Source organism: Pempheris klunzingeri, chromosome 5, assembly GCF_042242105.1.
Source record: "Pempheris klunzingeri isolate RE-2024b chromosome 5, fPemKlu1.hap1, whole genome shotgun sequence".
Taxonomy (NCBI): domain Eukaryota; kingdom Metazoa; phylum Chordata; class Actinopteri; order Acropomatiformes; family Pempheridae; genus Pempheris; species Pempheris klunzingeri.
Window position 1 is genome coordinate 5,040,605 of NC_092016.1, and position 27,121 is coordinate 5,067,725.

The 27,121-nt window shown below is 40.4% G+C and overlaps 2 protein-coding genes across 2 annotated transcripts; one reads left to right on the forward strand and one right to left on the reverse strand.

Annotated features, from left to right (window-relative positions):
* Window positions 1-8,393: 8,393 nt before the first annotated feature.
* rassf9 (Ras association domain family member 9) lies at window positions 8,394-18,625 on the reverse strand. Its single transcript, XM_070831279.1, has 2 exons — window positions 18,520-18,625; window positions 8,394-9,777 (listed from the first exon to the last, which is right to left on the reverse strand). Exons 1-2 carry the CDS (start codon window positions 18,564-18,566, stop codon window positions 8,511-8,513), a joined length of 1,314 nt encoding a protein of 437 aa, XP_070687380.1. The 5' UTR covers window positions 18,567-18,625; the 3' UTR covers window positions 8,394-8,510.
* Window positions 18,626-21,080: 2,455 nt separating this feature from the next.
* nts (neurotensin) lies at window positions 21,081-25,544 on the forward strand. The gene is made up of 4 exons (XM_070831503.1): window positions 21,081-21,141; window positions 22,044-22,105; window positions 24,772-24,972; window positions 25,401-25,544. The coding sequence occupies exons 1-4, from the start codon at window positions 21,081-21,083 to the stop codon at window positions 25,542-25,544; spliced, it is 468 nt and encodes a 155-aa protein (XP_070687604.1).
* The last annotated feature ends 1,577 nt before the right edge of the window (window positions 25,545-27,121 follow it).

Below are 27,121 nucleotides of genomic sequence, written 5' to 3' on the forward strand. Positions count from 1 at the left end.
TGAAGACGCAGGACAGAGCAATATATCTGTGCTCCAACCTCTGTATCTCATTTTCCACAGAAAACACTCTCTATAGGCTACTTTGTAGTGTGTGTGTTTGTGAGACTGTTAAAATGGTTGATTTACAGTGCCCCCCACCAGGCAACATACAGCCAGGCTCCATTGTGAGCATTATCCTCTTTCTCTGCACAAACACGCCACTTCCATCACTTCCTGTGCTGCCTACCACCAGTCTCAAGGAGTATGCCCACAGTCTGTTTTTTGTCATATATGCATAAGAAATTGCAGAGTTTCATGAACTTTTTTGTAAAAGGTGTTAGTGAATAGATGAGTCAACGCTTCTTGCTAATTTGGTGAAACTATTTGTTTGAATCTGTTTAAAGTAAAGATAAAAATGTTACAACCTCATGAAATTCACTGCATTTTCCCACAGATTGTGCACATCTCTAGACAATAACAAACCGTAAAAATGACAATGTGCAAATACTTGTGAGCCACGGCTTATAGCTAACTCATTTGGTATGTTACACATTCCTCCCACAAGTCTATAACTCCTGCCCTGAAAGCCCTTTTTCACAGGAAACCTCACAGGAAGCCACTACCCATGAGTGCACAGGAGCGCCTGGAAAGAGACCCCAGCCGGCCAGGCCAGGCCAGGCCCTGCCCCATCAAACATCCAGAGCCAGAGGAATGCAGCTCCCTTTGTGTCAAAATCAACACAACCTCAGTCTCTGGTGTAAATCCAATTCAGCCTCTTTGCCTGTCAAGATAAAGAGACGGCAAAGCAGAGTCTGCAAAACAAGAGATCGTCTGGGCTTGGGCTGTTTGAAATTAAGTTGAAATTAAAATAAATCCCAACAGATCTCGTCTCATTTCTGAGAAATTCACTTCCAAAAACGTTGCACTTTCATGATGAACTAACCAAAGATCGACAGAGGAGAGCATGGAGAAATGTTGGAACAGTTTGTTGAGCTTTTTCCACGGGGACTTTTGCACCTTTTTTTAAAGTACAGAGACGGGGGTCAACTGCCAAATAGCCGAGTGTGCTTTCAGTTACCATGGTAACGTGCAGTGAAAGACACGGGGGCTGTGGGTTGCGGGTTGTAAAAAGGGATATTTTTTTATGTGGGTTTTTGTTTTTGTGTTTCTGCTTGTGGACTCTACTGTCTGCATGTGATGTGCATGTGTGCACAGTGTGCTGCCGTGTGTGCAGCCTCATTGGGTGTATCTGCAACAGTGACAGGAAATTATCCCTGAATCATATTAATCTCACAATCTAACAAACAGAGTGGGGTCTTCAAAGTGCCAGCTCTGGAGGGGAAGTGTGTCTGGATTAGTGCTGTCATCTAGCCTCGACATGGCACAGGAAACAAGAGAGCCTCTTGCCCACCATCAAAGGCACAGCAGATCTAACACAGAGCATGTTGGTCCTCAGTAGTCTGCCACTTTAAACCTTCTCCGAGCTGAGCTTTTTCTTCAAAGTCTCCTTCCTCCTGAGAGATGCCGTGGGAGAATTATCTCAATGTTACGTGCAACACAAGCAATGCTCGCAGCATTTTGCATTGCTGGTTATCATTTGGCAATTTCCCAAATCAGTGTCAGTACAATATTTTTTCCAATCCCTTTGTTTTTTCTTTAGTAAATGTTGCATGTCTTTAAATTCTGTCTACCGTAACCAACTCTGCTTGAGCTTTGTCTAGATACAATTTTATTTTACATCAGGAACTATCTGATCAAATAATACACATTACACATTTTAATGTTCAAAAATTCACATTTCAATACTTTTCTAGAGTTTTTGATATTTTATTAGTCAAAGAATTAATGAAGTCCTTGTTCCCTTTACTATAATTTTATTATTTTACTTGCCATCTGCTTTTTAAATGTACTTTCAGGAGACAGACCAGCTTTACTGCACAGACCCACCTACAAACCAACACTAATTGGATGAAAACTAGAGTTGCCTCATCACAGCAGCTTCCATAAGAGGAATTAGTTTGAAAGGAGAAGAGGCTGTTGCTCTCGGAGATACTGTAGCTACATCTGCACCTTTTTGAACAAAATCCAATTTCCATTTCATGTCTTCCTCAACGCGGTGAGGTCACGACTCACTAGCTGATTACACACCGTGGAGAACTACAGACCACATGAGAAAAAAATAAATAAAATCAGGAATCCTACAGTGGAGAATGAAGGTGGGGATGGAGAAAACCACAGAGGAAGTGTTGAGGACGGTAGAGGTCACTCTGCAGATTTGTGAAGAGGTGAAGCAACATGAACGAATTCCATGTTTACTCAAGTAGCTAATCAGAGCAGGCAATCAAAAAGAGATGAGAGGCAACGGTCAGGTCCTCGTCCTCCTGAGGGACAGCAATGCTCAAATACCATCATCTTCACGTAGCCTGCTGTGTATGAAATGGACTTGAGGAAAAGTACTTGTGTGTTTCATGGGAATGTAAAAGAGGTCAGAGTCAGTGGGCTGCCGTGTGAATCATTTCACGTCTGGTGTTACTTTGGATTTAGTTTCTTGGTTTATATGACGAGACTTTCCTTCCCACCTTCATCCTTTGGGGCGATGATGATGTCTTTTTACGCTCAGTAAATTCCATGAATTAGAAATAAAGAATCCCTTTGAATGTGATGAGGAATGTAATCAGTAAATGGAGCACTCTGATAAGTGAATTAAACTGTAGGCCCCCAGAAGAGACAGAAGAGAAGATGGAGCAGAGGCTGAGATCTGCAGAATTTTAGTCCCAAATATGGGTCAGGCGTCATAACAACTGAATTCCCCACTTCCTGAAATGCAACCCATAATGCGCATTTAAGCTAGCTCATTAATAACAAAGGCAGTTTTCAAGTCAAGATCACTCTCAGGCTTGACAAAGCTCCACATGCCATTACACGGTGTGACTGTTTCCTCTAGTACTCCTTATGACGAATAAACTGATTAGATTTGTGTAAAATCTGTGGTCTGAATGTCGACTGTATGAGTCATAGATGCAATTGGGTTTGGATTACATGCATGTTACCTTCTATCATTTCAAACTAATCCTTTGTTCCCATCGATTAATATAGATACTATCAAACTGTGTCTTTATTGCAGGTCATGATATTCATTTGGACCAAAATTCTTTTCAGTTTTTGTGGTTAAAAAAACAAACCTTTCTTATGTTAACTCACTCCAAAACAAAATATAGTAATGATAAATACAATAAATGATAAAAATAAAAAACATAATAAAGGAATAATACAAATAATATTGAGTCAGAATTTAAGGATTCTGCTGAAAGTTATTATGTAGCTCATGTTCTCATCTGAATCCAGCGTCTAATTCTGTTTCAGAGGCCAAGAGCCACTTTTATATAGACAAAACAGTAACAAGGCTTAATAGTTAACCTGTAAACTTGGAGGAGATGGTGCCATCAATTTGAGTTTCGTGCAAGAAAAGTCCAAACAAATGACTCACTGTACTGGTATCTACAACTTTGAAAGAGGAAGTTTCAGTCAGTTTTTGGCTCTTAAAATAATCCACAACATACAACAGAGCTTTTAGGGATCTGAACACATGAATGTGACCTTTATTGTCTATTACTGTCCTGTTTCCTGAGCATGATGTTAAAACACAAACAGTTTTAAAAAGTGTGACTGAGATTATTCTGCTTCCAGTTCATCTTTGTCTCAACAAAATGTTTTTTTACTCGTATTAAAAAAAACACTTCAAACTTCAGTCTGTGCACAAGCGTCTTTCCTTGCTTTGTTTCTGCCTCTGTCTGTCTGAACAGAGAGATCGTCTTTCCTGTCTGTCTCTGTCTTCGTCTGACTGTCTGTCTGAGAGGCGACATGAGTCTCCACCTTTGTGTAATGAAAGGCTGTGTGACAGAGGAGCGAGGAGCATCAGAGAACACCTGTAGGAAGGCAAACAGCCTCTGACAGGACAGCAGTGCTAATAAAGAGGAAAATTAATGTCCGTGCCAAAATCAAATGTGTTTACTGAAGCTGGCAGGGAGGGCGGGAGGAGGTGCTGTGAGTATTTAGGTGTGAGCATTTAAGGTGTGTGTGTGTTTAGACAAAACATTCATTTTGATTCCAAATCTAATTTGAATTGGTGAACACATTATATTATGTACAACAATGTGGAAAAAAAACACACGACCTAGATCGTATTTCTAAAATTTCCCATTTGCAAAATAGCAGCTATTTGGTTTCCCACCATCTACAATACACACACACACACACACACACGCACTTTCACTTTCCTTGTTTGCTCTCTTGTTGCTGCCTGGCAGCAGGGACAGTTTATTGCTCCTTGGGCTCATTTATCAAATGATTCATGTCTCTTGGAAGGGATGGCACTCCAAATGTGCTTTGATTGAGGCAATTAAGCCCAAGGCCCTTGAACTACTTTGGCAAGACCCAACTCGTCCACCCTGAGCACAAATGTGACTAAGATTGAGTGACGGCACCGTTGCAGGGCCACTGCATGAACATCGTTTAAGGTCACACATAATTCTCACACTTTTTTTTCCCACATTCCAAGTTTAGTAATGACAAGGGAGATGGATGCCACTGAAATTGATGCAACATGGAGTAGAAAGGTTGATTTATGCTTTTGGCACTATGATAAAATAATCAAAGTTCACTGTTGGGCGTGTTGTGGGAACGCCACAGCGCAGCACTTTGGCACATGCACAAGGTGACGCGTGTTCCTCCTGAAAAACATGTGAAGGCAAAAGGGAGAAATCTGCATTCTGCTCGAGTCACCTGACTTTACACAGAACGCTGACACGGTGTCCTGTCTCACCGTCATCCTTACACCTCAGACACTTTATCATACACTGGTCAGTGGTTTTCCAAATGCCATTCAGCTTTTGTCCATCCTTAATTAGTTTCATTCACAGAGTTCACATAGTGGGAAAGGGGGACTGATAAAAGATTGAGTCTCAAAACAGTATTGATTGTTTCTTCACTAATCGGAGCTTGCAAATTGCTTTTCAAACATTCAAATGTATTTACAGTATTCAAATATTGGAGCCAAATGTACTTGTTGGAAATTTAATCTGTTAAATGTGCTTTTGTCACTTGAGTGAGAGGACTACCTGAGAAAATAAAAATGTTGCATTTTTCTCCCTACAAGTGGCCTCTCTTCTGACAATAAACACATCCATAAACAGGGACATAGAATGACGAGCATTTGCAGCTCTAATTTGAGTTAATTACATTTTTAAACTGAATAAGCTTATGATTTTGCTTAGTTGGTTCTAAGACATAACATTCATAGTCGGACAACATTTTTTCTCTTTTCAAGCTTATAAAAACAGTCCCAAATAGTGCACAGTGGTGCTAACTAAAGGCTGTTGAAATGTGTTAATTGTCAATTATGTCTTGTCGCTCACTGAAGGTGAAACTACCCAATCAGATAAAACACACTATAGTGGCATGTCTATCATGTCTTCCTGACTCTTATCTCGCTGCTTTCTGCAAGACAAAAGGATTGTAACACATCTTAAGATAACTTTATCAGACAAGACATGTGTGTCAATCTGTAACATGTTTTTCTTCTGTGTAAACATTCATACTATTTAGAATTTCAGCTTCTCATCGTCAGCACTGGGAGCACAACTAATAACAAATTACAGTTTACTCAATCCGGCCAGTCGTCGTAACCAGGAGGGCTGAACAAGGACAGGTTTGCAGTCAGCCTAATTGTCATTTTGGTCCGTGTAATTATTGTTGTCAGCAAACACACGTGCGAGCTGGCAAGTCTTTGACTTGCTGATCTGCAGCAGAGAGAAGATGGTATGCATTACCTGAGCCCGCCGCTTCCCTGAGGTCACCATAGCGGTGAAACCACAATTTCATAGTATGTTTTAAAGTTTATTCCAAAGACTCTGTATTGTATCTGTTTCTGAAGCTTTTACGATCTGCCAAGAACTGGAAATATACACCCTGTGCTTTGTTAGACGTCTTTTGGTGCCTCCGCTGCCCTAACAGCAACTAATATGAGGACGTGTAAAGAGGAGGGAGGATTCTCTTGAAAAGCCAGAGCCAGAATAAGTTCATTTCATTATTTACTGCATGTGAGCATGACTGGGCGCTTCAACGTGTCTGCGAGTAAAATAATGAAGTGAACTGAATTTATCTCTGTCTTTTTATGGCCTCCCTGTGCTCCCACTCCCACAACCTGTCAAGGAAAAAATCTGGTGGAAGCACTGATACTATAGTAAAAGTTCAGTTATCCATTTTAAAAATATTGTTTTCCAACACAAAAAGAGTGCAAAGGCCAAGTACTAAATCTATTTTTACATGTTTATATATATATATATAATATGACACAGTCCTCAGAACTTGAAATGAAGACTAATGACTGACATTCAAGCGACCGAATCCTTTGCATCCACCTGGCTTCTTGCTTAACAACAGATTCAGTTATTCAGCATTGCCTCCTTTAAATTTCAACCATCTCAAGACGGGCCTGTTTAGCATTAGAATAGAAACTCCTCAAAAATGTCCTTTTCATTATTCCAGCTCGGTGTGTGCCTGTTGGTGAAACAGAACATTACTATAAGTACCATGGTAAGTCCTCGCTCCATCAACAAGTGCAGGGCACCAGTGCAAGATTGTTCACACTGTAAGATCTCTGGCCTTTCATGCTTGGTGGAGTTACTTAGTGGCTTGAAGCGGTGAAGGAGGAGGGGGATGGGGGGGAGGTTAAGCAATTAGTGTGTGAAATAGATATCCTCTAAGTTTCCAGCAGCCGGCCCCGCTTTGCCCCGAGTACAAAGTGTTAGTCTGTCAATAGTGCCTTGAAAAGAGGAGAGTGCTCGCTGTTGTTTGTGCTTGCCTGGCGACCATCTTGTCTGATTATATGCTGCAGTCACTGGAAGGGGGCGGGGGGGGGCCTCTGTGCTGGCTGTGTCATTTTCCCTCAGGTGACTCAGAGCTTTAAGGAATCTACAAAAGCCAATTGTGCGTTTATGGCACCTTCAGCTGTTCTTTCCTTATGGTTTTAGCATTAGCACCTTGAAGAGCAGAGGCACTGTTGCTAAGCCGCATTTAATACCTTGGAGCAGAATAACTAAATCTTTCATGCTTCACACCAACAAACTCAATAACAACTGACTGATTACTCATTTGTGACGCTTACAGAATTAGTGTTTATTAAGTTGAAATGTACATTTTTACTTTACTATTGTTTTTAAGCATGGTCTACACAGACATACCCCAGATATGTGTGGTGCTTTGGCCCTGAATGTGATGCGATCTGATCAGTGGCAGATGGAGATTATTGCCTTGGAGGGGAAACGGTCATAATATAATCTCATCTGTAAAATACAATTACATGATAAATAAATATGTTTTTCTCTCAGTTGCTTTATCAAATTTTCTTTACAAACTGTGCCTGTGTCATAAGAACAATCATTTACAGTGGTTACAGCAGTATTTTTACAGTGCGGTCCAGAGGTTACATTTTCAACATGTCTTAACTTCTACATCCAAAACGGTTAGCGGTTTGTTTTAATATAAAACATTGTTAATTGACTTAAGTGTGGACAAGGAAGTGCAGCCTCATAAATAGCTTGAGAACTTTAAGACAGGACAGAAGCATACATTCACCAGTATTAACAAACAAAACACTTAAACTAAGCCTGGTACACTTTAGATATGTTTGTGCTAGCGAAATAATCTTTGCTGTTTAGGAGGCAAAAAGGCTGGAAACCCAAACAACACGAACAGTGACGGCCTACGTATACATCGCTCTAGTTTGGTGCCTTGCATGTATTATCATTACATTTCAGTCACAGACCTAAGTAGCCGTTTGCTTTTGAGAAGCAAAGAGTGTTATTTAAAAAAACGCTCAGATTAAACATCTTATTGAACAAAATTATTTTAAACCTGTTTCTCATGTTGTGACTCATCTCCCTATCCAAAAGTGATGTATCACCTTCCTCCTTTTTTACAACACGGGAAATTACAAAAGATATTAAATATATACTACATATATATTAAATACATTTTAAGAAATATACATATTCTATTAAATGTAAAAATTATAGAAAATAACTCTGAATATTTATACTGATAAAGATATATGATAAAATGTTTAAATTTTGGTTAAACATATTTTTGGTTGAGGAAATTCCTAAAAACTGCAAAATGATTATTGTCTATTAATGGATTAATGCATGCATCTTTTAATGGATGATTTTTTTAATGTAAAATTCTAGAAACTATCAGTGTCAAAGGTAACCCAAAGATATTCATAATATTATATGTATCACACAAAGAAAGGCTAAACCTTACATTTGAGTGACTAAAAGCAAAGAATGCTTTGCTCCATTTTATGTGAATCCACTTAAATGTCCTTAATGCTTTATAAAAGACTTGACAGGGATTTATCTTTCAGTGAAAACTATGCTTAGCTCTGTGACACAAATGTAATGATAATATTAACAAACACAAACTGGGGTTAGTGCATACAAAACATTAAATTTCAGGGTCAACAGGGTTATTCAAACGTCTGTGTCCAGTGGGGGAGGGAAGTCGAGACATGGTGACAGCGAGTCCTGACTGTGTGTGGAGCTAATCCCAGTGTCTGAGTCTGTGTCTGTAACGTCGACAGGGGACAGGCTGTGTTTGAGTTTCACTGTCTGTGAGACGCTGCACTGAGTCTCATTTTTCAGAGGGACAGGGCTAGACTGCTCCTCCTCTCCACTGTCCTCAATTTGCAATGAGCTCAGGTGGTCTGCCAGCAGCCAGCACTCCTGGTCCTTGGAGACCAGCGTAGCGTCATAGTACTTCAGCTGCTTGTCTATTTCTGCGGCTTGGTTGTGAAGGGACACACCAGCATAGAGGCTGTGCTTCAGTTCATCCTGCAACCTCTTGAGTTCAGCAGTGTAGAAGGATTCGTCTGTCTCCGAAGGGATCCAGGAAGCAGCTGCTGCTCCTTCCTGTTCACTGTCCTCATATTGGCTCAGAGGGAAGTTGGCCCTCCTCAGCTCTTTGTCAATATCTTGGGACAGCTGGAGGATGAGCTCCTGGTGCCTCTGAACCTGCACCTCAAGCTGTTTGACTCCATCCGTGGCGTAAAAGTATTCCTGCAGCTGCTCGTCGCTGTGCGGCTCCAAACGCTGACCACAAGCCTGAGGCAGTGACCTCTCAGACTCTGCTTCTTTCTGCACTTCCAGTTCAAACCGCTCCATCTCCAAATCCAGCTCCCTCATGCGTTGGATCTGCTCTTGGATGGTGTGGTCCTGGTTAAGGATAAGCTGCACCATCCGGTCGATCTCGTCAGCACCCGGGGAGCTCTTGCTTTCCTTGTGAAGCTTTTCCAGCTTCCGGAAAGCTTTCTTCACCATGCGCTTTTGCCTCTCGACCGGCAGAGACTGGGTGTATTGAGAACGACGGTGCTCCCATCGCTTTGGCTTGGCCCCCTTGGGCTTTCCACCCTTCTTGGCAGGCTGAGGCACAAAATCGCTGGTTTTTACTAGAATAAACTGGATGAAGGGCCTCTGGTCACCCCAAGCATACCAGAGTCTCAAAATTCTGGTGAGTGGAGGCAAGGCTCTCTCAAAACCTTTCCATCGCTCCACCAGACAGAAGTCTTTGGGTTCCCCATGCAGGAGCCGCTTGCTTTCTGGGACTGACTTGTGATCATCCAGTAATGCCTGAATCATATCTGCACATGTTGTGTGCTTTGTTACTCCACAGACAACCTTCTCCTCGTTGCAAACAGTAACCTGAATCTCTTTTCCTACCACAGGCTCGGCATCTTTTGTCCTAGAAAAGAGAAAAGAGACAAGAGAACAAAGCTTATAGTAATTCTGGCTTTGGAATGAAACATTTGGAAGTCTTAACCCCACTGACATACTGGTTCTCCCTTTGTTTTTCCCTAAGTAGCTTTAAGGTTGTTAAAATCTCTTCATGCCACACTGTCTGACAATATTCTGTGACAGCGAATGCTCTATGATATTCACACTGAGTAAAATATTAAAACCCAAGACTCTGTGGTTTTAATGCCATCACTCAATGACATCATTTTTTTTGGCTGCACAGCATATTTTTGCAACCATGACGCTGCTTTAAAGATTGTCTGCACACATGACTTCTGTGTGTCTCTGTTGTTCCAAACAACCAAAAATGTTTTGATTTTAAGAAGTATATTACTTTGGGTATTTTTAGTCACACTTGAAATGTGGCACCACAAACGGCAATGGTGGTCGGTTGGTCCACCATTATGAAAGCAAACATCAACATGTTAACATAGTCACTGTAACCACGTTGGCATGCTGAGGTTAGCATTTAGCTGGAAGCACTACTGTACCTCAGAATGATTTTCCTGAGGCAGCAGTGTGCCTGTCTTGTCTTGTATACCTTTCTCTAGATAGCAGACGGTTGAGGTGACAGGAAATGAGGGGGCGGAGAGGAGGGATGACATGCAACCAAAGTCTCCGGTCAGACTTGAACCAGGAATGTTAAGATTACATGGTCGGGGTCATAAACGCGAGTACAACCCAATTAAAAAAAAACAACAACAAAAAAAACCAAAACTAAATTAGCCATAACCAGATTTGAGTTATTTTTCAATTCATTTCACTTATATATGAGACTAAAGACCATGATCACATGGTATGGAGCGCAGTAATAAGAAAACAGCATACAGCTTGGCTGAGGTACAGCAAATGTTACAGGATCAAAGGACGGGCACCTAATTTACAAACCACTTTTGGCTTATCTGACTGTAATAACAATTGACTGCAATAATAATTTATTTGATGATACTTTTCTATTGTGATTTTATCTTTTGCTCTTTTGTTCACCATAAAGTTTTGTTTTTTGTCTTTTCCAGATGAAGCTTTTGTTTGAATTCTACACAAATATCGCTTTTTGTCATATTTCTGAGCTCACCTGCCACTTTTGCATGAGCTTGTCTTTCAACCTCTGTGCAACAGTCTGTGTTGAGCCAAAGGGAAGACAAACCGGTTCACCAGTACCTGCTTAACCTGCAAGCGCCATAATAGTACATTAATCGACTGAGTTTATTTTCTTTACCTTCTATCAACCTCCCCCATTTAGCCAATAATTCATGACACAGATTTGGTATCTTCCCATCCTCCCCATAGACCATGTTATTGCAGATTTTCAATTTAGCTTTTAGGCTGTATTTAAGAAATTGTAGGTGTAGGTTTTTTAATATATCTTTTTTTCCAACCCCCACACTTCGCCTGCACACGACACAACTGGTGTAACTTCCCAAAAAGATAATAGTGCACTATCTCTGTGTAAATCAATGTTTCTACATTTCATACATTCAAACTAATCATCTTTACAAAAAGTTATGTTCAAATGCTTCAGTGGCTTCTTTCCAGTAGCTGCAGTTTGAAATACACCACACACACACACACAACACACACACACACACACACACACACTCCCTGACTCATGCTGTTAAGGTCCTTTCACTATTCTTAGTATATTTTCTTAAACAGATCCTACTTTGATGGTTTTCCATTAGGTCAGTGAGCAGAAAACTACATTCGCTCATTTTGTGCTCCCTGGCTTGATTCTATTAGACTGTTACTCATCGTCTTACTCATCAGACATGATCACTTAATGGTTCGGTTCTGAGCTATTTAACCCCAAGGCCCTCATTACCTTTCCGTCTGGACCGTAAAACTTGCTCAAAAATTGACCTCTGATGGGCAGACGATATCCATTTTTTACATGCTTAATGGACCACCGGTAATATCCGCGACCTAATATCCAGTCATTAAATGATAGGCACCAGCAATGCAGACATCCACAACGTGAACAAGTAATCGGATAAGTAGATAACATTGTCAGAAATATCAATTTGATTTCAAGATAAAGAATGACATATCATGTGATCGTTAATATGAAAGATAAAATGTTAGGAATACTCTGCTAGGTTTAGTCGGATGTACTGTAGCTCACTGCCAAGTTTCTGTCTCTGTCAGAGAAAGTTAAAGCTTACTCTGAAAAGGATAAAATAAGTGATATATAATACTTCTGTCATTACAAACAGTTCAGTCTGAAAGAAACCGGAGAAAGATTATCCATCTAATGAAAACTAGAGCTCCTCCTCTAACACTGAACAGCAGACAGATTTTGAGGGAATGTTGGTCTGTGGTTTTGCAGCCAAACAGGCAATACTTAATTAAACTACAATAAATCAGAATAGGTCGTGTAATCCTGGTTAATGTCGAGCTTCATCTTCAGTCCAAAAAACTGATGATAACAAACAGATAACGAACTCTGAGGAGGGAGTTTAGAGACTTGTTCTCATTATATGGCGTAGGTGGACAGAAACCACAAGGCCAAAATGGTGTTTAACCAATACAGGTTTTAAAAGGATTTTTCCTTTAGACATTTTTTCAGTTTGTATTTTAGTATTCCAAAATAAAGAGAGAGCTGCATTCAAAGATTAGTGCACAATAGTCTCGTCTACAGTGTATTTACAAAAAAATGAACTTTGTGATTAAAATCACATACTAACAGGCGTTCAGCCTGGCTATCAAATGTTGGATGGTGTTCCCCGCCTCACTTTGTAGTAATGGTTTCAGATCTGATCCTTGCAGCATGTAGCTGCTGTGTCTTTATCTGTGGAGATAACCTTGGCTGACTGCAGCCCACATTAACCACTGATCGTCACGAGGAAGGGTGGACAAAAATACACATCCTCTGAAGATGGTATAGATACTATCTGCACACCAACCCAAGCAAGTGAGATGTATTAAGGATGATTCAAACAGGAGAACTTACACGCTGCATTATCTTGCAGTTTGCTGATTTTACCATCTGATACCACTGAGTTTTGGTTCCCACATGGCATAAAAACACACAACTGGAGCATTGTGTAAACTGGCAGTGAATAAGATCTCAGGAATGCGATACGTATGCAACAATGCAAGAGGCTGGTTAATGGTTACGGAGACCCTTGGAGATGAGCGGGGAAAAGCAAATACCTGAACTATGCGCAGGCCAAACAAAGCCGGCACGCCTCCAGCAATCAAAGACAACAACCATGACGACTTTGACCTCAGAGTTTCCAACTACCACCTACTCAGGAAACCCTGCGAATGCTACTGCTGCACAGAAGAGACAACAGTGGGTGGACACAGAGGCCACACCTGTACCATAATGCAATCAAATGCAACAAAATTGCAAGATATGTTTGTACAGCTTATGAAGGTCAATATTTGTTGAGACGGTGTCAAAAATTCCAAAATAATTCAACTATGGTAGTAATTAAGTGCATGGTTTGTGGAGGTGTACTGCAGTGACTCCCAACATGGGGATTTAAAACCCATCAAGAGGTCACAAGATAAAACTGCAAAAGATGATGAACAGAATAAAGAAGAAGAAGAGATGAACAAAATCATAGTTTATATGCTATGAAGGCAGAAAAGTTTTTTTCCTAGCTTTTCTCCATTTGCCTTTTTCACTGGATAGTTTAAAGTCTTTAGAAATTAGACAAATGAAATGTCCTGAACAGGTTCTAAGGGAAAAACCAGTAATACTGTACAATTTATCAACCTGTGTTAACAGCAGTGGTGTATAAGAAAATAATTAAGTACATTTACTAAAGAGAGGTTGTGAGGTACATCACCTACAATACAAATGGCATAGTTTTAAGGGAACCACTGTTGTACTACACTGCATTACATGGATGCCAGGATGGATGAAAGAATAGAAGAGCGCAAAAATATCAGGAAATGAGGGAGGACAGATTAGGGAAAAGAGAAGAACATAGTCAGTACAGAATAACTGTACCAAACATCTTGAAATACCCTGTGAATCACAGATATCTCCAAGGATCACAAACACTGGCCAACAAATGTGACAAACATGCCTGTATGGTCATATCTGAACATACAGGTGAAAAAACACGCTCTACAGACAATTGGGTATTTCAGAGAGGGTGACCCAAGCCCTCAGCTGTGCAGGAAGAGGTTACAGCAAGGCAGGGAAACACCTGTATTTGTCCTGGGCCACAATCACCAACATCCTGCCACTGCAGTTCAATGGACAGAGGGAGGAAGGGGAAAATGGGTTCCATACCGGTCGCCGTGGTCAGTTTTCAGCTCTAATGTGAGGAAAGTGTTGACAAATCTACGAGAGCAGCATTATCAATATTTGACCTGTCTGGAATAAAATGTTGTTAGAAATTAAGCTTATGTTCATGTTGAAATGATGTAAACATTTCTTAAAGACTGAGCTGCTCTGTAGACGGATATGATTGAATTAAATTTCAATGGGAAGGAAAAGTAAGCTAAGGGGCTCACTGCTTAAATAGCATCAAAAAGGAGTAAAATTTTCATATTTCAATATTTCATGACCTTCAGTTTTATAAAACTGGGTAGTCAGCAGGCTAACTATAAGCATTTGCTTGGTGGTATTAGTTTCTGGGAGTACTAGGACCCGTAACCCTCTATAGTCGACTCCCCGCTGAGACACACATACTGCACGCACCATTGGGCTGATTTCATCGCAGCTAATACATTCATAAGGGTTGTCACTTTGGGTGCCATTTGGTATTCATAGCTTGGGATTAAGCTGCGGTAACAGACGCAACAAATGAGGGTGCCCTCATAGGTCGCAGCTTTAGGTGATAAATGACATGCTGACACTGAAAACGTTCTCATTGGAAAACGAGCTGTTTAGGATGTATGGTGATTAATAGAAATGTTTGTGCTGTACAGTGAATACCACAGGGAAGGTTAGACTCAACATTTCACTCTTGAGTGAACCCAAGAAATCTGAGCAGACCCGCTTGACCTCAGTTTGAACTTAAAAGCTGAGATGCTCAGCGAGGCAACAGACACATGGGAGGTAACCGCATTTAAATTATATGAATTTTTGGCACATGTTTCTCTGTGGGACGATTACGTTACAGTACAGCTCCACCATGGTGGCATGACTCTTCCATTGTAATGCTCATAATAACAACCTTGTAGACATTAACAATTCCCTGTGTGTCATAAATTTACAAGCTGCAAGTTACCACAGAGGGCTGCATACTAGTGGTTTGAACAAGTCATAACAGATGACAGAATTATAGCTCAACATTGTCTGTCTGTGTTTTCTCAGATCAATAGGGATGTGATACGGTGATGTAGATATTTCCAACAGAAACAAAGTGTGATAACACTGTGATAACATATCAGCAAATATGTCCTGTAGCCACTGCTTTCAACAAGTTCTGATTTTCCAGGTATGGAATGAAAATGAAAATGTAATGACATGATGATAAGTGAGGTACAATCTGATGTGTGTTGTAAATCATTCCTGCTGGCAACTTAATTTAAGCGTTGGTTCACCTTAAGAAAACACGTTTTATGTATTATTTACCTCTCGTGGTAGCCAAGCTGATAGTTTTGGGTTTTCTGCACATATATTAAGATATCCATTCAGGCTCCGAGGTTTAGGTTTCACTCAAACTATGGCGGTACAGTCATAGTGAAGTTGTTTATGGTTCTTACAGCAGAGTCTGAGGGAGTCTGCAGCCACGCTGTTCGGCCTGCGAGGCTGTGCTCAGGTGCAATTATGTTAACCATGGTCAACATTTTAGTTTAGCATTGTGCCATGCCTTAATATGCTAATTAACAACAAACACAAAGTAGAGCTGAGGCTGATGACATCATCAGTTTTGCAAGTATTTGTCCATACAAAATTATATTGATGCCAAAGTATTGGACAAATTAAAATTGTACTAAATTCCATGACAATCCATCCAGTGGCCATTGGGACGCTTAAGTCTGGGTCAAATCGGTGGACCGACTGACTGCCACTGCCACTGCCATCCACAGAGGCAGGCTAGAGACAGTGTCTTTGTTACTACGGGAAATCCACAGACCTCACTCAGAGTTTTCAAAGCCCTGTGAAAACTATGCATACCACTAAGGCTAGGCGAGACAGTGTTTTCTTTTGAAATTTAGGTGAACAAGTCCAAAGTGTGTCTGCTGTAGGAAATGAAACATTACAGACACGTGACCTACAGTAAATGTAAAAACATCAGGCCATAAAACTCAGAAGAAAACATCACATTAGCATTTCCTGAATTAATTAAAGCAGCTCTATTTTCATACTGCCAAACAGCTGAGTTCACCCATCCTGTTTGGAAAAGGTTTCATCTCCCTTGTCCAAGGCCAGCATGACATTTCACTAAAGTTAGCACATAGAAATGACCAAAACTCAACTCTCTTTCTCAAAAAAACACACATATTTGACATGTTGTCTGTGTTTTGTTTGTATAAAAGAAGAACGGTACAAGGAGAATGTAGTAGAGCAGATATGGACTGAGTGTAATGGACTTCCTCTTGTGCTTATCTGAAAGAGGAGGACAAATTGGTAAGGAAATAACATCACTTTTCTATCTGGATATGTTGATCTGTGGGATGACTCCCACTCTGATAGGCATCTGTGAGCAGAGACACAACACACCCCTTCCCTTCCCTTCCCTTCCTCTGTTAAACCACCCATTCTTCTTATTTTTCTTCCCCCCAGCAGGCCTGTGAATCACCAAATAAGCTTTTGCTCAGTGAAAATAAATGACTTATTCTCTTTCAACACAAGTGATTGGTTTTATTGTTTGCTGTGGCCTGCTAATTGGTGTGAACCAAACAATTTCAGCAGCTAATTGGTCCTGTACACAATGCTGTCATGCTGCAATTTTGGTTAAGAGCAAGATTAAGTGGAGGCAGTCATTACATTGCTTTGGTTGCATATGTCACTGTCTGGCAACCATTAAATTTCAAACCCTTCGAGGCCTGTTTCACTGGTGGGCACCATTTTGTTAAACAGGACTCCCCTGATGACGCACTGTGATTCTTTGCTCGAGTTAATAAAACAAATGTCTGCTGTTATTATCGTCACAGTCAAGTTTTATCCTGAAAGTCAGTGAGAGTTTTTATGTTTCAACAGACTGAAACTCCACATCAGCTTGCCATTCTTTAGCAAACCTCCCGCTCTAACCCACAAGTAAAAGCGAGTCTTTGAAATCAAGCGTTTGACATATCTACAGATCTTAACACTTCAGGTAATTATAGGTGCTGCAGTGGTAATTACTACACAACATGAAAAAGTAAGACATCCACTGGAGACAGCCTCAGTCAGACTGTTTGAAGATAATTCAGCTCAGCTCAGTGTGTGATGTTAAAATACATCCATTCTGCTGCTGGTGCCACTGTCAAGACTTTTAACAGTAATTTAGCCTGTTTCATTCCTGAACTTAATCCAAACCCTTTCCACTAAGTTTGGTGGTAAATAAGAGAGTCTTAATGAGAAAAGCTAATGAAAACAGTCCTTTATCCACAATTAAAACCTTCTTGATCCTGGTCTTGGCAATGCTGTACGCTGTGGGGGATTGGATCATGACCTAGATACTCAAAGCAAGCAACTGTTTACCAACTCTACACAACAAAGGTCTGCAGTCAAGAATTCAAATATAATTTCTGAACCAATAATGAAGGACAGCTTGTGGCTCAGTCAATCTAATTTTCCCACCTTTTCAACGCTGAGGCTGGATCTCAGCTGCAGAAAGCTGCACATCAAAAGGCCAAGCTAGCCACTCAAGGAAATTGCTGGGGCAAATTATACCACAGTTGATGACAGGATCTCTCTCAACCTAAAGTAAGACTGTCCTTTGGCTCTGGTGCCTTAGATGAAACACGTATTAAAAATAACACCATTGTAGTAATTACAGAGCAGGGGAAGGTCAAAGTTGTTGTACGTTGATGTACAGTACAGTCTACTTTGACAGGAATTAAACAACTACTATCGAATGGCACATTTTACTCGCACTTACTCTGTAATAGAGAATAATAACAGGCACAAAAATACTCCTCACACCACTTTCATTTGGTGAGAGTGTCAAATTATGTGGCAAAAACGTGACTCTGTGGATATAAAAACGTTTTTCACGTGTTAAAGGTTACAGACCCCTCCCTCCTCCAGATGCACACACACACATGCAACACTGCCTTGCATTTTGCTAGACCCCCCCCCCCCCCATCAATTACATTCAGATCACCACATACTTCAGAGTTTCCTAATGTTGGTTGATACTGGTTTGGAAAAATAATAGAACTGTGTTAGACTGTTATTAATAACCCTGAAAAAAGAACCAAATATTCCAAGGAAGTTTATATTATGACCCTGTGGCTCTTAATAGTACTTAATAAGGCTTTGGTCTCCCTCTAAGGTACATTTTTATATCCCATAATATTACCAAGTTGTTATACATTCACTTTTACTGCATTTAGACAGTAGCCTGTAGTATCCCTCTTATATTATTGGTTTATGTGGATGTAAAAAGCATGAATAATTTAGCCAGTTTAGCCCCTTGTGTGGTTCACTCTTAAATCCGATGCGCAAGGCGTTGTGCGTAATGTTCCCTCCCCAGCAGCTCACCACAGAGTGCTTTCCAATACCCCAACTCGGGGGAAAAAAAACACACTCAACAGGTTTCTCGTGAAGAAACTTTCACTCTCATCAAATTACCTGTTCTTCAGTCGCGCTTTCAGGAAGTTTTTTCCAAACGGAGCCATGACTCGGGCGCGCAAAGAAAACAGACCAGCGATCCGAAGTGCGTTACAGTCCCAGCATGGCAGGACGTCGGACACTTTGTGGAGAGTTTCAGAATAGTTGAAGGGTGTCCCGACTCCCGACTGTAACTCTGTCCTGCCCCATCCGAAAAGCGGAGGGAGGTGTTTCTCAGACTTCACTGAGAGTTATTGGTGAAACTCTGCCCCCTTCCACCTGCAGGAAAGACCTGAGAAAACTTCAAAAGAAAACCAGAGAAGGAGAGGCTTGTGGCAGTCTAAACGAAATCATAGTTCTAAGTTAAAAACCATTTAAATTCAGAAGTTACGTTAGAAGAATAGCATCAGTTAAACCTCACTGTTGAGTGGAAAGTTCATACGAGAATATTAGATTATGATGCTGCAAAATATATTGGGAATAGTGTGCACACTTAGGACAGAAACATGGAAGTAAACATGACCCCAAAAGTACCATATGCACAAATGTCACACACAATGTATTACAGAATATTCACAGTACACTGTACACTGGTTTCATTTATTAGACTAATAAATGTATCTAAAAGTGCAAGAAATATGATCAGTGAGCTGCAGTACAGACCAGACAGAGGGACATGTAACCTCTTGGTGTTTGGTAACTACTAGAGCCAAATGACTAATGTGTAATTGAGACATGAGAGTCTCTAGTCAGTTTTCATGCTGTTCCAACTAGGATATTTATCATATACTAAAGGATAACTCAGGTATTTTTAAACCTTGGCCCTTTTTTACTCATTGGTCTTTACATATTTTGGGTTCAAAATGACTGGATGGTACAAAACTTGTGGAAATGGTCCAGAAGACCACCTCAGGTGGCAGCCGAGAACTGGCAGTGTCTGACAAACATTACATATAGGATCCCTACAGAAGCAGACCTGTAAGATCCTTTCTTCTTAACAGATGGCTGTTTTATGAACAATGAAATGAGGATATGACTACACTGCACCCAGGCAATTTTACTGGCAGCAGGAATGTGGCTATTATTTAATTTAACAGTTATTTAATTATTTTTTGTTCATATGAAGGACAAACCATAGCAAAAGCATCTGGACCTCGAAATAGACTGCAGAAATAGAGGAATAAAACTTGAACCATGAGGTGGTTTCTCAGTTGCACCTTTCCTTCTGAGAACACATCTCATTAAATCAGAGATAATTCATACTTGTCTTCCAAAATATGCATTACCTCTTATATATATGTATAAACTTCTTTCCTGTAAAAATCTCAGGGTTATTCTATAAAGACGCATGTCTCTGCAAATAGAGCCATATGCCATACCCTCCTGGAGTGGTGAAAAATAGGACACCTACATTTTTGTCTAATTGTTGAGACAAGACCAGCAATTGTTTAAATGGTGTTCTCACATTTATTTCTACTTGTGCCCATTTCGCTTTTTCTCCCTCCAGCCTCAAAGCTGGAGCCAATTTTGACCATTCAAATGCCAATTTATATAGCTCAACATTTGTCTTGGGATCTGAATCTTTTTAAAAAAGATTCCAGGCCTTTTTTCTTCCCACAGAGCATTACATTTTAAAAAATTGTGTCTGAAATCATTCAAATTAAGCTTATTGGGGAAAATCAATGCTGTTAAGATGATTATTATCATGAAATTCTAACTTTACTTCTATGCTGCTCCCGATAAACTTCCCAGATTTTTCTAAATATTGATTTATCTTCTGTGAATCTGAAGGCTTGTTTTAAAGGACACACATAATTTAAGATTTAATAATAGATTAATAATCAACTAATCCTTTATTTTTTTATAAAGAAAGAAAAGTAAACTGCTTTTTAGATGGTGCATTGTTCAAATAAAAGTTTTAATACAGATCTGGTTTAGACCATCACCTGTTGATCTGAAAAGAGGCATTTAAAAAAAAAAATAAAAAATGTGGTGCAGCTCAAGCTTCTGTAACACAAAGTGAATCTTTGTCATGCATCCTCCCACATCACCCCTGCATCCCTGTTGTAGGGAGCCGAGTGCACAGCAAACCTCAGACTGTGTGCATTCATGAGGTGAAATAACCAAATCTCCCAGACCTTGACGCAAAACCCTTTCGCATTGTGATGCCAAAGTGACGTCTGATGAAACGATGAGGCAGTGACAGGAGAGAGGAGAAAATTTGAGGAGGGGGTTGGATGGATGGATGAAGGGGGCGGGAAGGCGGGGGTGGAGATGGAGGGGTGACAGACTGATCCTCTGACATCACATTGGCTCCTATAAACTGGGAGAATGGAGCCCACTGCACTTCACAACCAACCAGAAAACTGCAAGAAAGGGGAAGCGTGTTTGGAGCTGCAAGAGAAGAAGAAGAAGAAGAAGAAGAAACAAAGAAGAGGAAGCAGCAGCATCTCTACAAACTCCGTCTCCAGCCTCCTTTAGCTGTCTGTGTCTGACCCTTAACCTTATGGACTAGATTCCTCCTCAGGTGAATTCTTCACTGTGGGATCCTTCTTTTTGCTTTTGTTTGTTTCCTTCTCAAGATGCAGGCGCAGTTGGCATGTATGCTTCTCCTCTGTTTCACATGTGGTGGACTTTGCACAGGTAAGCACTGGGCTCTTTTAACCAAGCTTTGCATTTATGCATTGTGTTATGATTATTCGTAGTAACATAATAGGGAAATAGTCATGACACTCAAGCAAAGTGTGTAACATAACTTAGTGCAAGCAACAGGTGCACTGTGCAGCATTTTGGAGATGTTGTATTTATGAAAATATTTCTGTTCTGCGCTTTAAAGCTTCCTCATAACATTACAGAATCCTAAATGCTGAAATACTCTGGCTGGATGTGATTCTGATTTCTCATCTCACAATTTGTTAAAATGTTATAGGAGGCTAATAACTTAACCTTCAAGTAAGAATATACATTTCTTCATTCCAAAACTTTCATTCTTATTTTCTTTTTTCTTATTGGGACCTTTTTTTTTTTATCTTATCAGGATCGATTTACTTTCAATGATGTGTCATTTAAGTGTTTAGGCACACATTTGAATCCATGTTTTTTAAAAAGGAGCCTCATTTCATCCTTTTTTGCAGATAAAAAGCTCTTTTAAAAATAGATAACAGTGTTTTGTGTTTTCTTTCACTCTCGGGACACTGGCAGTACTGTAAATCAGTAATGCATCACCTGTTGCTTTGAATATATATATAGACTTCCTCTTGTGTTGCTTTTCCGACAAATACGAATGTGGGCAGAGTTTTGGCTCCACATAGGTTGTCACCACATTATCCTTGAAAAGGGAATTTTGCACACTCTTTAACTACAGTTCACAGAGAAAATGTTTCATCCTCATCTTCTTCAATCTAAATGCCAATTTATACATCAAACGAATTGATAAGCAGCATTCTATACTTCCAGATCTAATTAACATTTCTCAGGCAGCAGTCACTAAACTCCTGATTCGATTTGGGTAAAGGTTATATACCTGTTTCTCTTCTGACTGACAGACATCAACCAGGATCAGCGAGCACTAGAAGAGGAGCTACTCAGCAGTCTCTTCACTTCTAAGGTACGGGGTCCCTCTTTGCACCTGCAACATCAGAGACTGAGTGTCCAAAAAGGTACAACCCACCCGGTCAGTTAGTGACCCTTCATATCTCTCCAGCTAACCCAACACACAGGCTGTTCTTTCATGAAATCTGGGTCCATGCTTCAGTCACAGCCTCACCTTTTGGTTGTGTCCCTGCTGAGGGGGAGATAAATAATCTACTATGAGAGTCCCGGGGGGGGTAACTTCCATCTGGACTGATCTTGTTTCAAATGGAAATGAAATACATTTTTATATATATATATATGTATGTAGCTCAAATGTGCAGATCAAAATAAACCTAATCAACACACTTTGCTTGCTGCAGTTGTGGGCAAGTCCTCTGAGATGAAAAGAAAATAAGAGCTGAGGCTGAGGGAAGTTATTCAGTTGTAACTTTATGATTTTTAACACATTTATCTGACGGTGTGAGCTCAAGGCAACACTGAGGGATGAAGTTGGTGAAAGTGGGGCCAGAGGCATGAGGAGACGGATGGCCGAGCCTAATGGGATTCAGATGGACCTGACAGCATCGCAACGACTCATCTTCCACCTCCCTCTGATAAATAACCGCGATGCTCGTACGGAGACGTGATGCTGACAAATCAGCCATGTGATTCATTGCTGCTGATTCTCGGAGGTTGCTCAGGGGTGATGATTGTAATAATAGCTTGGCAGATGACTGATAGCGCTCAAGAGGCTGGAAGTGCCGTATTGTAGGAGGTACTTGTAGCTCTCTATCTTAATAATATAACTGATCTTTTTTTTTTTTTTTAGACTGAATTGACTGACCTGCTTGTCTACTCTTCTTTTTATCTGATTAGATGCAGGAGGTAGATTTCCTCGCTGGCTCTTATTTCTCTATCGAATATGATTGCATTATTCCACAGCCAGCGGCTCATTTGTACAAGGGTCAATGCCAAATCTATCGTTAGCTGCTTGAAATGTCGACTGTAGATTACGCTTGTTGCTCTTTGTAAAGACAACAAGGACATTTTCTAGAAAATAACATAAAAAACTGTGCAGATCATACAGTTAAGTGTGACTGAATTTTGCTTTGGCTGTGGTGGCTTAATGGTGGTGGCTTAGCTACTAAGCCAGTCACTGACGGAAAATTCAATCATCACAGGGCTGATTTGTTAATAACAAGGGGTCCAGTGGGGGTTGTTAGAATATTGGTCTCCTGCATAATGTCTTCATCCCACTCCTCCAAGTTATTGACTCCAGTATTATGGGAGAAGAGCCTGATGAAGCTACATGAGACACAATCCTTCTTGTGACCTTTTAGCACAATTAAAAGCACGCGCAGCACGCTTGGTGATTTTCATTGAGTTTTAAATGAACCAAGATCTTGGATGTGTGAACCTTTTCTAAATGTCAGGAGCTGCTTATGTTAGGCCCCTGGTGAGTTGTTCTTTTGACATCTCGACAGCTTTTATTACGTCTTCCTTCGCCCCCTGGCAAACAAAAGGAGACTTTGGTGTTGCTCCTGTCTTTACAACATCAGAGGAGACTGTATTCCTCTGCCACTCATAAACGACACGTCTTGGAGGGCTCGTGGCCATTTACAGTTACTTAGAAGTGACAATTTCCTCTCACTCTCTGAATCTCTCCATCATCCTCAGAGACACCCAAAGGTCTTTACGGCAACGTATGTGAGATCACCAGCCCACGCACAGGGGGCCTTGGGGCCCCTCACCGTCTTAAAGCACTCAAACTAGATTATAACACAACAGGCTCCAGCTAGATGATGTTAGGTGTGACTGGAATATCACTCTGGGTGCCTGGTGCCTGAGAATGTTTAAGAAACTGCTGTTTTAATATGTGGCAGTCTGCATCATTGCTCATAATGTGAAGTGAGAGTCTCAAATGCAGCATACTCAGTGGCTCTTAAAGGGAACTGCCAAAGCTTTTATTGCTTCAACTGTATAAACAATGCAGATAAAAATGTGTGGACAAGCCCCAAATAGTATTTCTGACCACAGCAATTCAGTGCAACAAGTGAAATGCGTTGTGGTGTGTTAGCAGCTCATTATTAAAGCAGGCTGATTCATTACATCTGTTCATAAAAGTTAAACTATCAAAGGGCAGAAACTCAAATCCTCAAATATCCTTAACTAACACGACATGAGATTCAGTATCCATGAAGAGTGAGACTGTGATCTGGGACACAACATGAGACCAGGACAGAGACAGGAGACCAACTACAGCGCATTGTAAAAGACATATTAATATATTTATATTTGTGCATAGGAGCGATGGAGTGTATTATAGTAAAAACTTGTTTCTGTCTAGATCAAATGGTCAATGCAGCAAATTCATGACCACAGAAAAAAAACTTAATTAACTTAATTCATTTTGTTTGTTTCAGATAAGTTGAATGTTGAAAAGAAAAATGCAGTTCACAGACTATAAATATAAAATGAAATAGTCTAAATATCAGGCTGTTTAACGTCTATGTTTTTATTCTCTGTGGTCTCTCTCCCTCTGGGCGTTAATGCGATTTTCACTTCAGTTCACAACATTGATTTAATCCTCAATTAAATCAGCTCCTCACAGCTAATCCTCACAATTTCGAATTTTGGAAACCAATCACTTTGTCAAATCAATTTTCAAATGAACTCCCTCCCTTTGTTCCATCTTTGCAGATGAAACAGAATAAGCAGAGTGCCCCCTACTGGCGCGTGTCACTGGTCAACCTGTGCAGGATGGTCAGCAGCCTGCAGCAGGAAGGGTGGAGCAGCGAAGACGAGGAGGACACTGAGGTGAGGGAGGGGAGCCTCCAGCTGCTGGAGGAGATGTACAACCTGCAACACATCTGCCGAGCGCTGCAGAGCCGGGAGGAGAGGGTGAGACACACACACACACACACACACACACACACACACACACACATGCATACATATGTATACATATATGCAGGCTGAATCCAACTCACATCCCTCAAACACAAGAGTCCATCCATCCTCTCACAGTAAACACGCCTCATTACACCCCTTACTCTCTATCACCTCTCTATCATTTTCCTTTCACTCTCACTGCCTCTACACAACTGCATTTTTTCCCCCCTTCTTTTAATGTTAACGCAGCGACTGCAGATTAGCACCTGTTTTGCCATGCATGGTAGCACCGAGCAGAGGCACTTGTTTAATCACGGCTACACCGGCATAGCCACCCATTACCCTGCCACTCAGCAACAAAACATATGTTTTGCGTGCCATTTTCTCCTTGTTGAGCGACACTCACCCGCCACCGTGTCTCTCTCTGCCCCTTACAGCTACTCCACGACTCTCTAGAATATTTAGAGGACAACAGTGACGCTCCGCTGAAACGAAAATCGCCCTACATCCTGAAGAGGCAAGCAGTGCATACTACCAAGTCCCGGAGGCCTTACATCTTAAAACGAAGTACAGTTTACTGACAACCATCCCTGAGGCCAAAGTGATGTTTTAGGGGACCAGACCATTTACTTGCTGTGAAGATGTGATTGTGGTTTTTTTTTCTCCCTTCTTGTAGCTGCAATGTTTTTTCTTTTCCCATAGTGGTTTTCATCCAGTCAGACCCTTTGATTGGATGTCCGGCATTGAGGCCTGCCTGTATTCTGCTCCTTTCAAGTATAAGTCCCAAAAATAAAACCCTGAGCATCAAGCAAATTGTGTATCTTTGAGAAACTATATTTATTTATTTACTCTATTTCTTCACTGCACACTAAGTCTATTTTGTTTCAGGACATGATTAAAAGATTCATGATACAAAACCAGTGTGATCTGACTATCTTTTCTTTCATGAAAGTGCTTCTGTAAGTCAGTTCTTGCCCCCCTAAACCCTTCTCATCCCCTTCATGCTTACCAGTGAGGACACTCAGGTCGTATCATTGATAATGTTTCTGTGAAGTAAGAAGTTTTCAGCACCCGAGAAGTATTTATATTCTACAGTTATGCACAAATTATAGATGGTGGGGGTTGGTCAAGTTGAAAATATGGTTGCATAGTTAAATAAATAAAGGAAATAAATCAGTAAAGTTTGTAAGCTTTTTGTTGCAAAAAAATTACAGCGGCCACCTATTTTAGGAAATTGCTGGGGTAGCCTATATTCAAAAATAAAACTACATATTTGTGAGTAATTTTTAAAGGTTTAGCTCATTAGTAAAAGTGTTGAATTTAGGACTTGACTGTCACAGACAGAAGTGACTGTATTGCAACACCAACCCTTATTCTGTCTGTACATGTCTTTTGGACCACTCGCTTTAAAGCTACATCCACATTCACACACCATTGGTGTCATCAGGAGGAAACTCTCAAGCCACTGCTGACTTTGTCTGAATTGATTAAAACAGACTATCATTCCCTAAAATTAATCAAATGCTGGCAGAGCCTAAACATACCCATAAAACACATCAATGAGCTTTTTACTGATACGTTCAGTATCAACATTTTCACGTCTTGCCAGGTATGTTAATTAACAACATTTTCTCATAATGTTAATGGAAACCATAATTAGGTTGGCGTTACGCTTCCCTCATGATGTATTTGCTGTTGCAAATTAGTTGTAAATAAAATAGAATTTAAATAAACATCATGTTTAGGATACAGGGCTGCAAAGAAGGACGAATGTGTTGTTTCTTTTTGTCTTTTCATGGAAATTTCTGATTAAAGAAACATAAAATAAAGTCCAAATTATAGTAATTTTGATTATTTGTTTCCTTAAATTATAAATCACTTTTAAAATGTGGTCATAACAAGTGACTATGGTTGGTGTTCCTAGTGTTGTTATGTTCCTCATGACTGCTGCCTGTTGGTGTTGGTCACCCTCCTCTATAGTATTTCTCTATGAAAGAGATTCTTTAAGAACTGTTTTGAGACGCACAACCATATTAATTCACCAGATGTATCAATTCAGCTGATTTACCTGCCATATCTGTAAAATGAGGCCGGTCGATGCTGCCTGACTACAGTCATGAAATTAATGAATCGAAATGAATGCAAAAATGATTCCTTG

What these genes read in the sequence shown, in the direction of transcription:
- nts (XM_070831503.1), top strand. Translation starts at nt 21,081, where the DNA reads ATGCAGGCGCAGTTGGCATGTATGCTTCTCCTCTGTTTCACATGTGGT. An exon ending in ATGTGGTGGACTTTGCACAG is followed by an intron (nt 21,142 to 22,043) that starts GTAAGCACTGGG and finishes TCTGACTGACAG; the next exon opens with ACATCAACCAGGATCAGCGA. An exon ending in TGCAGAGCCGGGAGGAGAGG is followed by an intron (nt 24,973 to 25,400) that starts GTGAGACACACA and finishes TGCCCCTTACAG; the next exon opens with CTACTCCACGACTCTCTAGA.
- rassf9 (XM_070831279.1), bottom strand. Translation starts at nt 18,566, where the DNA reads ATGGCTCCGTTTGGAAAAAACTTCCTGAAAGCGCGACTGAAGAACAG. An exon ending in AAAGCGCGACTGAAGAACAG is followed by an intron (nt 9,778 to 18,519) that starts GTAATTTGATGA and finishes TCTCTTTTCTAG; the next exon opens with GACAAAAGATGCCGAGCCTG.